The sequence below is a fragment of the Amia ocellicauda genome, chromosome 11, assembly GCF_036373705.1.
Source record: "Amia ocellicauda isolate fAmiCal2 chromosome 11, fAmiCal2.hap1, whole genome shotgun sequence".
In the NCBI taxonomy this organism is placed as follows: Eukaryota; Metazoa; Chordata; class Actinopteri; order Amiiformes; family Amiidae; genus Amia; species Amia ocellicauda.
The window spans coordinates 8,091,116-8,109,192 of record NC_089860.1 but is presented as its reverse complement, the minus strand read 5'-3'; the positions used below and the strand labels follow the sequence as shown (position 1 = coordinate 8,109,192).

The window sequence follows — 18,077 nt, the reverse complement described above, 5'->3', positions numbered from 1 at the left end:
CATGGAAACCAAATGCCACAGACCTGCAGCGCAGCACAGTCTGAGCTCAAGCCAGGGGCAGGGTTAGGCCTGTTCTACACTGCGCCCCTTCCTTTGTGTAAGCATTGGACAGTCAGAGGTTTCCCTCATTTGAAAGGGAATCATTTCCTTCTGTTTTTGATGACTGGCTGCAGTGGGGGTGGGTGGTGGCGTTAAGGCTATATTTCATTTCAGTTGGTCATTCATTCACTTCAATGTTCTGGTATTTAGATTTAAATTGCAAATACCAGGCACTTAAATTTGAATGAAGTTTTTTCTTCTGCACATAGATATCTATATCTATCTATATATTCATTCCTTTAGCTGTAGCTGCTTGGCTGGAGATCAGTAGATTTCCAGTTACAGTGGAAAAGCCTTGTAGAAAGCACTGGGGAGGGGGGGGTGGGTGGAATCAGTACCCCAGTCAAAAGGAAGCAAGTTTAAGAGCTATACATGGAGGACAATAGGAAGGGTGGAATAAAGTGAAGACGAGAGGCTGTTGAATGGACACCAGAAGAGAGAAAGAGTGGGTTTCGCAATAACTGCTGAAAATCCAGTCTTCAAACTGAGTCCTGATTTCTCCTTGTGTACACGTTGCTTCAACCTCTTGACTTCAGGGCAACGGAGAACACAGCTGTACATCCAAAGGACTGAATATTTGTTTTGTGAAGGGATCTTGGTTGGGGAATGGCATGTTCAGCAGACAAGTTCATTACAAAAATAATCATTTTTATATATATTAAAAAAAAAAAAAAAAAAAAAGCTTGAGGCTGGCATTCACACAGACACACAATGATAAACACTAGTTTGAGACAGCACTGCCAAAAATGGTAATACAGGCTTCGATGGTACAGTAACAATTACTGAATTGGTTTTCTTGGATAGTCCTTCTCTAAAAGGGTAAGAATGAACACCAGCAGCTAATTCTTTCCTGGCACTGGTGGTTTCATGTTAAAATATGCATCATGCTTTAACTTTGCCAAATGTTGCCTGTCTGCAAGGGCTCAAAATAAAAGTATTTAAAAACATAAAAATAATAATCAGGCAACTTTAGATACAGTATATATAAAATAAATCACACAAAAGACCTCAAATGATTTTCTGCAGAAAAAAATTATAAAATCAGGTATGATTACAAGTAGAGGCATGCAGAAGCCTTTGTTATTACCGCAAAAGCAGTCTTAAAGACTTCAAAAGACAAATTAATCTCGAAGTTTAAATGTGCACACCCCACATCACCACAAAGGTCACATAATACAGATCAAGGGTATCTATAAGATGGAGCTCTCTCAGATTCAACCAGGTTTTAGACTTCCTTTGACAATATGGGTAGTACTGAGGAAGAAAGATCCAGCCAAATTACTGAATTTAGGGATATTGTAAAAGAGGTATGCAAAAAGGGTTCAGTGTTCTGGGGTCAGGGCTGGCGTTAACCTGCCTGGGGTATATCCACAACTGCTTCACTTTTCTTGGATAACCAGACATGCGAGGAACATTGCAATTAAAATTCTTTTCATGATCTAAAAATCTGCCTCGAGTATAAAATAAAAGATACAAAATCATATAAAAGTATCTGGGAGGACGATGCCCAAGCAATACAACCCACAAATAATGTTAAGGACATACTGAAAAAGGCCTCAAAACTAGAATGGATGTAGAATTATTGTGGATATACCCCAACAGCCTTTAAATCAACACTTAATATGTAGGGTATGGCTATGATCCTACAAGCTACAATTAAATTCAGTTAACAAGTAAAACTAAATCCTGGCCTATATAATAAACAGAAAACTGATAACGTAACCGGAAAACAGGAAAGTAATCAGTAGCTTGTTACCTATTTTGCCACTAAGATAAAGCCTGTATTTAAACAAATTAGATGCTGCAAACTGAGGACTGTGCCTTGGCATAATGACCTCCTACTAAGCAGTGCTGAGGAAATGGGGATTTAATAAAGCTCATGAGGGCACGCAGATATAGCTCTTTCTGGGGATGCGGAATCTTGTGCTGTCCTACCCTGCAGTATTCTACGAGTAGACATACTCCATTACTGCATAACTTCTCCTGGCCTACCTCAGAAACCTGCCAAACAGGTCTTACTTTGACTCCCAGCAGCCCCTGCATATATCCATTTGTAAAAGCTTACCTTATTACAGTGACGCCCAATACCCATTAAAAAGTTGTCTGGCTTGATATCTCGGTGGATGAAATTCTTTGTGTGCACATATTCGATTCTGCTGATCATCTGCAAAGAAAAGGTAAAAAGGCATTCTCCTCATTGTCCCTCACGGCAAACGCAAAGGACTGCAAAGACTCAAGAGCAGGACTTTGAGGCTACCGCTGCCCAATAATGACCCACCTGTCAGCAAAGCTACATGGTCAGCTTGCTGTACCAGTGTGGGCCGTTCATTGTGCTGGAGGAGTCTCACCAGCCCTGCTGACATAAGCATTCTTTCTGACATTAACGACATGCAATAGCCACTGGCAGCTCATGGTTTAAAAGTGAATGCCATACCATATCTATCATGAAATCCTAGTTTTGAATTTTACATTAAGGGCCATACACTTTAACCAGAGCAAGCCCGCAAGAGGCATTACTGCTGTGCTATGCCGCTACTCATCTGTACACTGTACCAATTAATCTGGAGGGCACTAGAGTAGGCCTCCAACACACAGGAGCTTAATTTCTGCAAACCCAGTTGACTCCTATATCAATAACATTTATTTCCCACCCCCTCCAAGTAATTTCTCTAATGACAGCTGGCTCAAGGACAGATGTTTTGAGCCTCCGTACCAACCGTTCTGATTTATGATTTAAGGATTAAACTGGCAAATATTGAGACTTTGCAGTTCTGTGAAGTTAGTGTAGCTGTGCATGTTGAAGTGTTTAACCATTTATTCATTAAGTCTTATAAACAGAACATTTATGATCGTTGGTGTTGAGTTTGGAAAGGTCAACGTGTCAGAGGCCAATGGAATGAATGCAATTATATAAACTGGCGAAAAGTCATTTAAAAATATCCACTTAATGTATAGTGCAGCCGTTCCTTTAACAGGGGGGGGGGGGGGGGCATCTCAGCTCTCTAAAACACAGCAGAGGCACAAGCAGCAGGAGCTGTGCAAGGATATGGAGTAACTAAAGGTTTAACAATTCCTGTGGCAGTGGACAGGTTGCAAAAATCAAGTGACCACCTTCCCAGCCACCCTCCTCAAGCCCACCCCCTCCAGAAAAAGCAGCTTACCTGGTCTGCTAACATTAGTACGGTTTTCATTGTAAACCTGCGTGAACAGAAGTTAAAGAGGTCCTCCAGACTGGGTCCCAGGAGATCCATCACTAGGACATTGTAATCCTTCTCTTGGCCATACCACCTGCAAAACGATACACATGCATCAATCACCAGGGCTCCGTCACACTGCCTAAGAGTCACAAGCACAGCAGGGCACTTCACATGGGGCTAAACCTGTGGGGCAAACTTCTCTTTAAGAAGGAAAACAAGTTGGGTTTTGGGGGAAGTTAAATCTGCCAGCTTTAAAGATATTAATAATTTTCATTGATCAGCAAATCATTCAGTAATGGATGTTGTAGTGTAATGAAATACAGCCTCTCTCCAATGCCATAAAGAGAAGGCAGTGATGGTACAATACACTGCCTCGGGGTGGGGGGGGCAGCAACTTATTGACAGGAAGCAGTAAAAGAGCACAAACCTTAGATTAATGTAAACCAATATAAGTATACCTTCAGTGGGTTCCTTAAACACACAGCTATTCAAACTGCCTCAATGCTGTCATGTTACCGAATCGCCAAGCAGACAGTTAAATTGCTGGCAGGCTCTGAGCTAACGGTTACCTACATCAGAAAGTGGTGTCAAAGTGGAGTCACGACCTGTGACAAAGTTTAACACTTTTTCATGGATGAGAAGATTCCCAGAGCTGACTTAATTACCCAAGGAGCTAACTCAAAGGCAATTTATTGGCACTGCTGAATAAAAGTCACATTTGAATATTCTTTGAAACCGGACAACTATATTACGTGCTACATGCAATATTAAAATACTTAAAAGGAGTATAAAAAATAAAATGCTTACAGTAACTCAATTACAATCTGCTTAAATCATGCATCAGGACAAAATATAGTATAAAATGTTTAAACAAATTCAAAACATCAAATACACAGACCCTTTCCTAACAATAAGGTAACAGGCTGGAGCACAGGGGTCACCAAGTCCATCAGGACTGCAGTAAATTTCTACAACAGCTCCCTGGAAAAAGACCCACTCAGCTAATTCACACGAAAAGTTTGTCATGAGATCATTCTATATGTGCCAGATAAACTTCACCTATTCCTCTATTGAGATTAGTGCTGATGCTAGAGAAACATGCCTGGGAAATATTAACTCTGAGGAGGGAGCAGTCACCTTGGGGTCTTACTCAGCACTTCACAGCACATTCACAGCCCAGAAATGGGAGTGCTCCCGCCCCTGTCCAATCACATTTCACAGACAGGGAAGGGGGGGTGCGGCCAGTGAGATGCCAGGAGTACTTCCTGAGTCACTATGCAATCACTGGCAAGAACCAGGGGTAAACCTCTCCTATTCTAGAACAATGGCCAGGAACAAGGACCACGTTCACATTGAGCCCAGTCACTGCAGGTGTTCATCAGCTCCCCTGCATTAAACAGATTTGCAGTAGCTTTTGGGTTCCACTTCAACAAATTTTAAGTTAAGATTATTAACTGAATTTACAGCACAGCAGCAGCAGCCTGCGTACGCCACATGACCCTGTTTTCCTAGAAACATTATACGGAAGGAACACATTTAGCCAGGACTACTGTCACCATTACTTTCACAGGCAAGCTTGCAACAGCACAAATGAACATTATGCTCAGTTAAGAGAAAAACAAGCCTGTTTCACATTATTGCATAAACAAGCTCCCCTAGCAGAGGACACACTGTGAGCTTTCAGAAAATCAGTGCGCTCAGCATGAAGACATTTCTGAGAAGCTTCCAATTTCATTAAGGAGACCCCACACAATGTGAAATTAGAAAAGACTTGATTTGGAGTTAAACTCAAGTGAAAGAAACATTTTAAATGTGTTCTTAATAGTACATTGCAGCTGTTTAACTGTAGCCATTTGTTTATAATGAAAGTAAAGTTTCCATGTTGGTTACAATGCCAAGACCAGGGAGGAATGCAATAATTATCAGGAGAATGAAAAGCCATCCTTCATGATTTGCTCCTTGTTTCTAAGCACAGAGATGGAAAGAGCAACAGCAGGGGTATATGATTTTACACCCTTTTATAGTTTGACGTTCAAGAGAAGCAGGACAGTGAGCGGGATTTTGAATGATCAACTACACATCTTAACTGCCTTTCTTCCAGGACTTAAGTCTGACTCATTGCATGAATGTCTCGGGCGCATGGTAAAATAAACCAAGACTCCTTACATAATAGATTTACTTAGGCTTACATTTCAATTTGGTCAACTTCTTAAGTAAGTTTGCACAGACAGATCTATGACTTTAGAACAATACCTTTGGTTTCAGCTAGGGCTGGGCGATATGACTTTAAAATATCTCGATATTTTTACAAGTTTGAATGATACACGATCTGTATCTCGATATTTCTTGTTTTTATCCAATCAAGCTACAAAATAAAACCAAAGACATTAAAACTACAAGTATTTTGTTAATCATTAAATATGCAAAACTAACAAATACTACATGCAGGCTGTCATGGTAAATGTACGCAGAATGCAACACATTTCAGCACAAATGATTACATGCGTTACGTTGTTATGGGATTATATATATATATATATATATATATAGATATATATATATATATATATATATATATATATATAGATATATATATAGATATATATGTATGTGTGTATATATATATAGATATATATGTATGTGTGTATATATATATATATATATATATATATACACACACACACACATATATACATATACACACACATACATACACATATATATATATATATATACACATACACACATGATATACTGTCACATAGCAACAATAACACAAGTAATAGTAATCACGCAACATGCGCTGTAAAATGCTATAGATTCAGGTATTTACCACAGCACGTGTTAATACTAAATAGTTATTATTATTATTATTATAACTGTTGTACCACTTCACCATCTAATGCAACTTTCTGCATTTGTTTGCATTGCTTTCCAATTCATTAAAATGCAAACAAACTTTATTATTCTTTAATTTTATACAAATTATATCCGTCTAAATTAATGGGGGTGTGATGGCGTATGTCGGGGGTGCCTGCAGTGCGAGTTTAGCCCGGCGACGAGAGTAGGGTGAAACGTCTGCGCTTGCGCATTAAAGTCTCTCTTGGTTATGTTGGTTATTCTGTGTCAGTTAACTCTCCTCCATGTACGTCTGTTTCTGATGCACATTTCTTGCCGCATCCGACACGTGTGGAAGAACTGGGAAGAATGCAAAGCGTCCTAACAACAAAAAATATTGCCGTAAAGAGAGGCTTTTGCGACAACGATATAAACGATAGAGCATAATATGAAACTATAGACATTTTTCTATCGTCATAAGATATACATCGTCATATCGCACAGCCCTAGTTTCAGCAATATTTTTTTACAACAGTTTGCAGCTCATTCAGTCCTGAAAGATTACTGCTATGCAACAGACATTATATCACTTATCACAGGTAATGCTAAGCTGTGACTTGGACTCCTAACACTAGCCTTAGACCATGTTCAGCTATGAAGAGTTCACTCATCTTTAACAAGGTGGTTTTGTTTTGCAGACCCCTGCCATTACAGAGGACTCACAACAATGAAATTCATACTGAGAGGTCACATCATACCAGCAGCTGGCAAGCAACAAGTGCTGCTGAAGACTGAACCATACAAAGGCCTACCCTTTCCATTTGGAGCTCTACCTGCAAGGCATGAGATAAAATGAGACTACTCTCCTGTTTACATAACTGATGAGTAAAGGGTTACAGTACAGTTGCTGGGCTGAAGTTGCAATCACAACAGACTGCAGATAACGTGTTGGACTTTGAACTGCAAACAGGCTTCCAAGCTTACAGGCTGCCCTTTCCCACCACCAAAGCTACTGCTTCGGGGACAAACAGCAGAGAGCTGCGCTGTCATAGCAGTGGCTATTCCTGCATTCCAACGCTGGAAACCTAACATTTCCAATAATATATGGCACTCTTGTGGCTCATTTCTCTATTGCTTGGCATAGCAATTAACAAGATGCACTTTCCAAACAGAGACCCAACATTATATTCATAAATAAAACAAAGGTGACTAGAAGAGTAGCAGGTATTGCTTAGGAAGAAGTGGGGGTGGTACTACTTTTTTAAGTTCTGCTATAACTCATCCGTCTAAACTTCAATGGAGCTGCAACCAGAAACCAGAGCAAACAGGAACCAGATTAGCATCTTTGAGGAATGTAGGAGGGTGGAAATTCACTTGTTTTGCCCTGACACTAATCCACATATATTTTTTTAAATCAAGTGCTACTTTGATGAGATCAGAGTATCAGTTCCTACACAGTCAGCACCAAAATGACTAATTCAGGCAAACTCACCTTGCTCTGATGACTCAACCCACTTACAATAAATGGATTCTGGCTACTTAGCAATTGAAAGTCTCATTCAATGAAAACCATGTAAAAACAGAAGTACCATAGTAAAAAGAATCCACAAAGCAAAATGCTGCCACTGCCTTAGAAAATGGAGGACAAAACAGCATGTCCAAAACCACACATTGAAAACCAAAGCTCAGGTGCCAATTTGAAGAGTGCCAGAATGCCTTGCCAGTTTGTTACCGAAGCAGAGGGCACCCTTTCATCCTCCAACAACTCTGCGCTTCTTTTCATTTCTATTTTTTCTTCTTAAGGCTCTGCTGCCATGTTGGAAGAACTTACTCCTGCTGCCACTGGAAGACTGACAAATGGGTGGCCATGTCTCAAACAATGGTCGCAGAGAGCCAGCCAGCCTGAGCGACGAGCTGCACCCCCCCATTATGAAAGTATTTATGAGCTTGGTTGAATAACCGCTCCCTTGGAAAACCCTCACTGCAGGAGAACATCACATCAGCCAGGCCGTCAGTGATAGACGCACCCCATACACAGGAGCCAATTCAAAAGATACTTGGCTGGCTGGAGAGAAGGTGGTGAATGCAACAAAACCAAATATGTAAATATACTTCAAACAGACATACTACAAAGAGCAAGGATCTACAAAGTTAATCCCAATACACAGGTTGTTTATCACCAAGGTGTTTTTACCCACTAGTTACACAAGAGAAAACCATGTAGTGAAGCTCTGTAGGATATTATTAAACTCTACTATACTACTACTATACCTTCTCACCCAGAATGAGGGAAAAACAAACACTGAAATCTAATCAGGCTGTGGAAGAATTAAAGCAAAGACTAAATTAAATATTTTACAATTAGTTTAAATGCTATACGTGCCTATAAAAAAATTAAAAAATCCTCCTTCTGAATAATGGAAAATGAGCAGCTGGTCTCAATAGATCTAGGTGTGAACACAAAGGGAGTGGTAGCGTGTTTGGCAGGTTAAACACCTTTTCTTGTGCTTCCTCAACCCATTCAAATGCTCAAGCAAGCTTTGCTCCATGAGGGACACCTTCTAATAGCAGGATTAATGTTTAAATAAAGATGTGATCCCGAATATAATTGCATTCACATTTTTGTACAGGTGAGGATAGATTTTTATAAAAAGCACAACAGGCACTTCTCGTAAACGAAATGTAGAATTATTTTATGTCCAAATCAATCTTGGTACAATATCACAAGTGTACATATATACCTGATTGTTTGATCTTAAAATACAATTCAACATAGCAAATCTAATAACTAAGATACTGACCTTTTCACACTTAATGGTAATTAAAAATGTTTTGTTTAGGCGTACCCAATTTGTAGCAATCAAGTCAACATCAGTTACAGGGATTCAAGAATTAATCATACTTTTGAAAAAGCCCCATGCTTTTTTTTTTTTTTGTCATAACAAGGAAGGCGACTAGAAAAATTACACCTGAAAGAATCTGATGCATCACAAGTTCACCTGCATGCTCACAGGAAACAAGAGCTGCAGTCATCTTTTCGGTAAACTGTTCCACCATGAACTTGAGTCATCATCTGATGCGTCCACATGACAGGGCCATCTTAGAATGAGGGCCTAGATAATTACACCCACAGGCCGAATAAACAAATACAGGAAAAATATAGATTCAAACTATTCTCATCTTAAAAATAAACAATGCTGGGGGTATCCATGAACACTGTCAAAGAATACCATCAGAAAATCATTCAAATACTTTAATTTCACAAAACATGTTAAAATATTTATGTCCAGCACAGACGTATAGATTTATTTTGGGTGTTACGCAATACATTAAGAAGCCAAATGTAGGCTTGTATCAGTACCTTACATTTTTTAATGTAAACATGTATCCCATGGAAGGGAGTGAGTCCAACATGAACATTTCCCCCAGTGTCCTTATCTTCCTAAAACCACTGTTTGTTGCGATTACCTCATCTCCCTGTGACAGCGAAGGGCAAAGTCCCCCCCCCCCCCCACAGTGCAGAGGATTAGGCAGGCTCAGCAGCACCACTAATACATCCAGTATTTAATGCTGCCAAAACAAATGCGGCCTATGGAGCTCCTAAACAGTAACGAACCGGCTGCGTGCCCTGCAGGAATCGGCAACTTCTCTGGACACTGGAGCAGCCTGCTGCCAGGACCACGCTACATGCTATGAATGTTGAACAGACCCGTCCACCTGACCCCAGCAACCCTGTTGAGGTAATAAAATGACCAAAAGTCAGGCTTCTCTCTTCCTCCGCTAAGACCACAGAATACACTGTCGGCAGGAGTTAAAGCAGGATCAAGTCTTTCGCAAGAGGCAGGTTGTTACATCAGTGCTGGCCCAGATTCCAGGGCCTGCAATACCAATTCAGCTTTAGTGGTTTGCAGAGCACCTGACCATTTCATACGGTTCTCAGTGGTGCTAGCTAGACAGGATTGTGCTTGCAAGCTGCCCCAAACAGTTTCTAATGCACACAAGACAATAGGTGTGAGGGGGATAAATAAAACATATAGACTATCCCATTTCACTTCACACCCAGATGACACACCAGGTCAGTGTGTCGTGACAACCGAGATCAGTACATGTTGAATCTCTCATCATTGCAGGAAGTAACTTGTACAGGAACCACCACCAAATGCTATTGGTACATACATGATAGTATGATGTCCAGCACAGTTCAAGAAAGCAAGCTGTGAAAATGCCCATCCCAGTGAAGCTAGCAATTCCCATTATATAAAGCACTTCATTGTTTTCTTTGGCAGCAAACAGGATGCACTACAAAGCTCAATACAAAACTAACCTGCCAAGAAACAGGCTTTGTCCAAGTTGTATAACTATGTGTGGTAAGCCTGGCCCTCTGACTTCATGTTCTGTGTTCTCAAATTAGAGCAGGTTTTTCAAGAGAGGGAGGACAGCAAGGCAACACTGAACACGTTTGTCTTACCACTGGCATTCTGCATATTATTAATCCTGCATCCTACCTCATTATTTATGGCTGTTCTAAAGACATGGGACTTCGTGGGAGGCTGAGCTACTGCTGCTGCTCAGATGAAGCACAACACACAAAAGGCACTCTATAAAATAAAGAGATTAAGTATGGCCCTTAATAACCTGAAAGTTTATGTTTTTGAATCAAACAAAAGCGGATGTAAATGGTAGACCCTGTCAATTATGAGGTCACCTAAACAGTGCAAAGCTGTTAGTTTGGAGGAGCCAATAGTTTGCTCAGATTTCCAATTAAAGGGCAGTCAAACTGTGTGATAGGTAGTGCCAATGTAATATTGAACCCGGTATACCAATATTCATCTGGCTCCAGACACTGCATCTTTCATACTTTAATCAATCGCTACAGCAGATAAGTCTATAATGGCTGAAACTTTCCCTTGCAAATCTCCAAAACCATTCCCAGCCTTACTCCGACCTTAATTAAGACTGCACAATTTGACTGGAGCTATTCCAAAATTGTCATCCTTAATTGCATTCACAAAAGCCGTCTGGTGATCAGTTATATTTCTCATAAAGATAAAATAACTGCAATGGTTAGACAAAGTAAGGTAAAGTGAAATTTGTATTCGTACAGAGAAGCCAGGGGAATAATGCTATGCTCTTTTCCATCTACACAGAATGGCAGAATGAATTAAGTGAAATTTTAAAATTTGCAGGGGCTTCTATGGATAAAATACACCCCCAACTCCCTCTTGGCTCCTTTTAAGAGTCTTCCAGTCTGGATGCCACACTTATGAAAACAAGAACATTTTGTAAAAAAAAATATTCTGTAGTTGAGATAGAGGACTTGAAGTTACCAATAATAAACGTTTAAATACAAGGTTAAACAGGGAATTTGATTTACTTGAAAGAAATACTGAAGTGTTCAGCCAAACAAAGTATTGGACTGATTACAGTCTACCCTTTTAAAATGTTGAATCACTGACACAGGTTATGGATTATTTTTTAAAATATCTACTCTTTGCTTGACATTGAGCATTGATATTGCTGACAACAATACAACAGGTTTATGAAAAGGAGAGAAATCCTAATTAAAATGTAGCATTGCAGTGAGGGTGAAACTGCAGTCATCAGTTTTTCAAAAGTGTTACAAGTTGCTATGTGGTTTATATACCCACTGGCCTACACTGTCACAAAATGATCAAAAAAACTGAAACAATGTTGAGCTCCTAAAGAGCAGAGCTCTTTTTTTTACTTAAATGTAAAAAATGAAATTATGTTCACTATTAAATTTGAACAATACACTGTCTTTTTCAGAATGCTGGACCTACAAATATGAGGCTTAATTGTTAATATCATCCCTCACAGAAGCAAGGTCTTGACGTTAATAAAACAAGATGAATTGTTAGGGATCCATGGACATGAAATCCACAGCCCACCGCCCTTTATGGAAAACTGCCTGCTCATTTCTATTTTTAAGTCAGGTATACAGATCTCCCAAATTACAGCTAATGAGCAGCCAGCCATGACAGATGTAGCTTAACGCACAACGGAAGTCAGAAGCACAACTTTAAATGTTCCTTCATGCTCATCTGTATCAGTGTGCTATGGCAACGCATCTAGACCATGGTACAGTTTCCATTCCTTCTGCCAGCACAAGTCATAAAATCCATTGTTTGTCCAAGTATTTTGCAAAAGCTTCATTCAGTCCAGCCTTTGTCCTCCCTCGTTCTCCCTTTCACTACAATGCTGCACTATAGCGTCTCCTGGTTACACTACCTTCAAACTGAACCAGAAATCAAGAGGTTATTTGCTCTTTGGATTAACACACCTGGTTTCACATGGCCTCGCTGGAGCACTGTTTGAACTGCCTGCAACTCCTACTTAACTGATCAAATGCTGCATGGAGAGAAAAAGTAAAGGAATACAAAACAAAAAACATGCATACTGACCTAACAATGCCAGGGGGACAGAAGAGTAGTCTCAAAAGCATTCAAGTATGGAAGGTCTAGTAAACTTGGAAGATACTCACTACCCCCTCCCCCACCATCCACAGCATGATAGGGAAATGCCAGACTTCCTTATCAGCAGGCAGAAGTTAACACCCTACTAGAAAGCTGATCGACCGACCGACCGTTCCAAGCATTAAAGCAACAAATAGAATGTATGCTTAGTTTTTGTATGGCTTGTAGTACAGCATTTTTATAATGCTTAAATTGTATTTTGTATTGATTATTACTATTGCACTTTTTGAATGCTTTAAAATGCTTCTTGTGTAAACTAAGTGGCCCAAGATAAAGGCATATGCTCAAAAACAAATAATTGAAACTAACACCAATGCTCCAAAAAAGTGAGAAGTAAGAATTCTTTACCATTAGCATCCACCAGGCATGTTTGCCAGACTTCTGCAAGGGACTATTTTATTAAATCCATTTAAAAATCCCTGGTAAACTTTCAAGCAAAATTACTAGGACTATTTAACAAGTCAGTCGACTTCGATCCAAAGACTATTTAAAATAGAGGTTTAGATACCAATGTGTTAAGTATGTCTTGATGAAGGTTTGGTCTTGGCTAAGGAGAGAAGCACTACACTGGCCTTCTTCACAGCAAGCTGAGGAAAGCTGAGAAAAGGAGGGGGTTAGAGTGGATGGTCTTCTTATAGAATTAGGTGACAACCATGAAAACCACATGCTCCTTGAACCTCAGCAACACCTACACCGAGTCATGACAAAGAAACATGTCTGCGAGATCAACCAAAGGCTCCTTTTATAAACATGTAGATCATAAAGTGGGCTCAAAGGCCGACGGCTCACTTTATACTCCCTTCTATACCCTTGACCCTCTTCCTGCTCAATCATCACATTAAAATGGCTTTCCATGGTGTGGGGAAAAAAACCTTTTCATGAGAGAAACTCAAACAGTCTATGTCGCCACCGATGTGACAAATTTCAACCCTAGTGTGGTGCCACATAGGAGGTAGTAGAAAATTTCAAGAACTGATGCGAGAGTGAACATAGGTTTTACTTCCCTCTATAGTGTGGACTTCACTTTCTGCTTACTAGTGTTGAGAAAAACTAAACTACCATAGAGAAGCTGACCCTACATTTACACCATAACAATTATCCAATCTCTGTCCCAGTGTTTTCTTTGTCTTGTACCCGGCATCTTCAAATAAAAAAAAAACCTCCTTCGATAAAGCCATAGTCTCTTTTTGGGCAGTAGGACATTTCTATTTTAGTCCCCGAGTATCAGAAACCAAAAGGTGATCCATTACATCTTAGGGTGAGAATTTTTGTCATTTAACAATCTCACCACAAACAGCTGTAGTGTCTGAGAGAGTCAACAAAGAAAAACCACACAGACTGTGGGGGGGGGGGGGGGGGTCAAATGCACCTAGACATTCAGCAATAAGAAACTCAAGACAACACATTTAAGCATTACACTGAAGGCAAACATCCTTCAAAAATGTGCTGGAAACTAAATCTGCTGTATTTTTCTATGAGCATTTCAAATGATCTACATGCACCAGCCAGGGCACAAGCAGCAAATAGCCAAAGCCAAAATGGCTTTGTCTAATTGCCAGATACAATATGCAAACATGAATGAGTGGGCCCCCTTATATTGCAGATCTTTAAATAGAGACGCACAGAGCAACTGAACCAAACTCAATGCACTCAAAGTATTTAAAGAACATTAATCAAGACTGCTGTCCATTAACTGGTGGTATTATCTAAAATGGGTTATTACAGACTAGCAACATTGCTCTGTGTATGGGGGTGAGGGGGGGCGATCTGAACCAGATGGATAACAGGGAGCTCCAGGGATCTAATCTCTCGCTCTATACAGCAGGCCTTAATGAAGGCACTGGCTCTCATTTGCTCAGACAGGCCGGCTTAAACAGGGTATAAACTGTCATAAACATTCCAGTGTGGATTACCGGAACTATTGCCTGGAGTTCTAGTCCTCTAACCAGGTTTCGCTCAATATGGAGGCCTCCAGAACTCTTTTCAATGAAAGGCTTGCAGACCCCAGCAGATGCACTTAAGAGGAACATCTGAATGTGCAACCTGAAACCACAACTACAGAGCTGCTCAGGGTATGAAAATGCATTTGTGGTACTATTTAGGGAAAGTCCATTACAGGCTTCAGTCTTCTTTGGACCTTTTTCCCCCCCATCTATACAGCACCATGACAAATAAAATTGACATGAAAACTTTTCAAATCAATCCTAACCATAATTGGATAATCCATTGTAAATATAGGCCTTGTGACTCCAAATGATTGTGATGCAAGATGTGAAATGCTAGGTTAAGTTACTAACATCATATGTTAATACTCACAAATTCCCTCACACTACACCTCAATGTTATGAATAGTACAGCAATGTTTCCTGGAGCCTCTTAATCTCAATGGTTAACACTTAAACACACACACACAGATATATATGAAGCAATTCAGAGTTAACATGGAGATGTACATTGTAAAAAGGCTTTAGAGGGTTACACTACAGGATTAAAACAAACACATGGTTTAAGCCAAAGGGATGTATGGTCACCTAGCTGACTGTCTAGAATAAACTATATTACCAACCAATGTTCTTACAAAACCAATTCTGGTAAAACTTGTGACACATGATTTCTGGTCAGTATTTAGGATCTCTGGTCTTTACATTGCAGTACCATAAGGGGTGTTTCTTTTACGCATCCACTCCTATATACAAAGCATTTCCTAATGGAAGTACATTCTCCTCATGTACAATTCTTTGCAGCCAGTGGTGACAGTTGGCAATCCAATGTACACCATAAAATGGCTGGTTACCATAGACATTTAGCAACAAAATGGGGGCGATTTCAAGAACTACACCTTGGATTGATGCATAATATTGGTTTCTATTTATTTGAAATAGTCATGCTAAAGCTCACGTCGCCTAAGAGAACAATACCCAGAGGCCCTGTTCAAGTTGTTTTCACTCGCATCCAGCCGCCATTTTCTAACCGAGCAGGAAGACATGTTGGAACAAACACAACAAAAGAGGAGCGGCCATTTCCAACTCGCACCGAGAGATTCCCCACAGCAGTTCCGTTTTGGGAAAAAAAAAACGCAGGACAGACATGAAAATGTCTGATTTAAAACTATCGGGACACAATCGACCGAGCATCATAAGTGGGGATTTTAAATGTATGTACTATTCCAGCCTACAGTGTTCAGAGAGCCACACTTATTACATCTAAAAAGTATTTTCTCTCTACAGGTAGGCAGCCATGTAAAAGCCAACAGTGATTGATAACGTAACAACTATCCCGGAACATTGTGTCCTTCAAACTTATGTTGGCTAAAATGCATTACAAATGATAACCAGTCGTTTCACCCAAATACCATTATTAATATAACTGATGACACACTTCTAACTGGAGAACATCAAACGGAGACGGTGACTTTACAAATATACTCTCGCCAAAGCATATGTGCGTTTTTAACATTTCTTACCTAATGTGTGGGATCCCAACGCCTCCCTGCAAGATTTTGTACAATTTGCTTTCATATAAGAGCTGGGGGTGTCTGGCTTTCTGGGACTCCAATTTCACAGCTACTTCCTGAAACACAAGGTTGAATTATTGGTATTAGGTACCTTGTTATGTGTGTGTGTTATTACATTTTATATATATATATATATATATATATACACACACACACACACACATTATATATGCATGTATATAAATAAAATCAAGACTTAAGACCATACTACTACTACTAAAACTACATCTGAATAAGTTTTGAAATACGTTTCCAAAGTGATTTGTTTATTCATACTGCCTACTTACCTACTACAGGGCTATACAAAGGTTACATAAAATGTTACCCATTTTCACACCACAGAAGTTAGACTAGCACTACGCTATGTTCTATGAATGTTTCTTTACCTCCCCATTTGTGATATTGATCGCCAGGTAAATGTCCCCGAAAGAACCGGATCCGATTTTCCGGACGAGCTTGTATTTCCCACCGACTATAAACTCGGCTTTGGAGCCGCTACTGCTGGCCATGTCCCCCGGATCGCAAGCGCCGCAGGGTCGGGAAAAACAGAGGATGTGCTGGGAAACGATCCGCCGCCCTTTTCCACCTCTTCGTTAAAAGACCATAAAGGGCCCCGGTGACGCCGTCGGCAAGCACGTCGCGGAGCTGGGTGTCGGGCTCGTTTTTTCAACGAAAACAAACAAACGGAAAAAAGCGTTTCGTTGGGAGCGTCGAAACGAGAGGGGCTTCACTTTAAAGCATGGACGGCTGGTGGGGCTCAATTAAAGCCAAGTTGTCCCTCGCTTCCCCCCGTATCTCTTTCAGTTAGAGAAACACCGAGGTCCCTGTCCAGTCTTTTCTTTTTTTTTTTTTTTTTTTGGTAGCGGCAGAGGACAGTAGTTGGGGGGGGGGAAACAAACAAAAAAAAAAAAAAAAAAAAAAAAAAAAAAAAACGATGCCAACGATTCCTCCGAGTGGACCGTCTCAGCCTGAGGGGTAGCCGGTGATCATCAGAATCGGTTATTAACGGTGGGGCCTTTTAGCCGGTATCCGTGTCCTCTATCCCGTCCGTGGGCTGGGAATCTCTCGGAGTCGCTGCTTTCTTTCCCAAGCGCGGATCACTCATCCGCCATCTTGTCGTGCCTCTGTCCGTCTCAGGCGGAGCGGCTTCTTCTCACACGCAGCGCTGCGCGGGGCATTGTGGGCACGGCAGCTTCGGAGGGCGGGGCGGTGACGTCACGGCCCTGCGGAAGCGTGCCTCTGCGTCACATGACCGGCTAGCTGTGGCCTGGGCCTATTGAATGGCGTATTATTTTATTATTACTACGAGTAATTCATGTCATGTTGCCATTTTCCATTCCCCTTTATTATTATGTGTGTGTGTGTTTTTTTTTAAATACCCTCTCATAGCTTACAGCAGTACTTTATTGTGGATCGGACGCTGTATTTTGTTATTTTGTTTATGAATGGCAACAGAAGATTGTCAGATTGTATTACCATCTATAGTGCAAATGTCAACAATTGTTTTATTGTGGTCAAATATAAATATTGTTGTAAAGTTAATATGATGTTTTTTGTTTGTGTGTTTATTTTCGATTCCAAAGCGGGTTGTTTATGTAAATAACGCCACATTACTAGTTTAGATCTAGTCTTTTCTTTCACAGCGCTCATCTTCACCTTAAATCTCCAATGCACTCCCAGTAGGTCAGCTGGGGCTTTTATTTAAATGTACTAACTCATCCTCAGTCACTTTTTCAGTCACTTGCATCATGGCATGTCTATGTGGTTAACAAAGTTTCTCCCCAGAGTTTCCCAGCGCTAATGAAAGTGAACTTCAGCCTAGTATAGTTACCTTATGAGGGATGGTTATACTGCTGAAACACAATATTGGGATAATTGTTTTATTTTTATTTTTATTGAATTCGTTCAAACTGGGAATGTACTACATAATCATAA

General features: G+C 40.3%; 1 protein-coding gene across 3 annotated transcripts in view; it reads right to left on the bottom strand.

Moving 5' to 3' along the window:
* Positions 1–17,285, bottom strand: part of csnk1a1 (casein kinase 1, alpha 1) — a 35,944-nt gene extending 18,659 nt beyond the window's left edge. The window contains exons 1-4 of one of the 3 annotated variants that reach the window (XM_066716522.1): positions 16,529–17,285; positions 16,092–16,198; positions 3,261–3,387; positions 2,165–2,263 (exon numbers count right to left, since the gene is read on the bottom strand). In XM_066716522.1, coding sequence (XP_066572619.1) covers positions 2,165–2,263; positions 3,261–3,387; positions 16,092–16,198; positions 16,529–16,651 — 456 coding nt within the window. In that variant the 5' untranslated portion in view covers positions 16,652–17,285. The remainder of the gene's footprint in view (positions 1–2,164; positions 2,264–3,260; positions 3,388–16,091; positions 16,199–16,528) is intronic. The other 2 variants (XM_066716521.1, XM_066716523.1) reach the window with 2 other exon arrangements.
* Between the last annotated feature and the right edge of the window lie 792 nt (positions 17,286–18,077).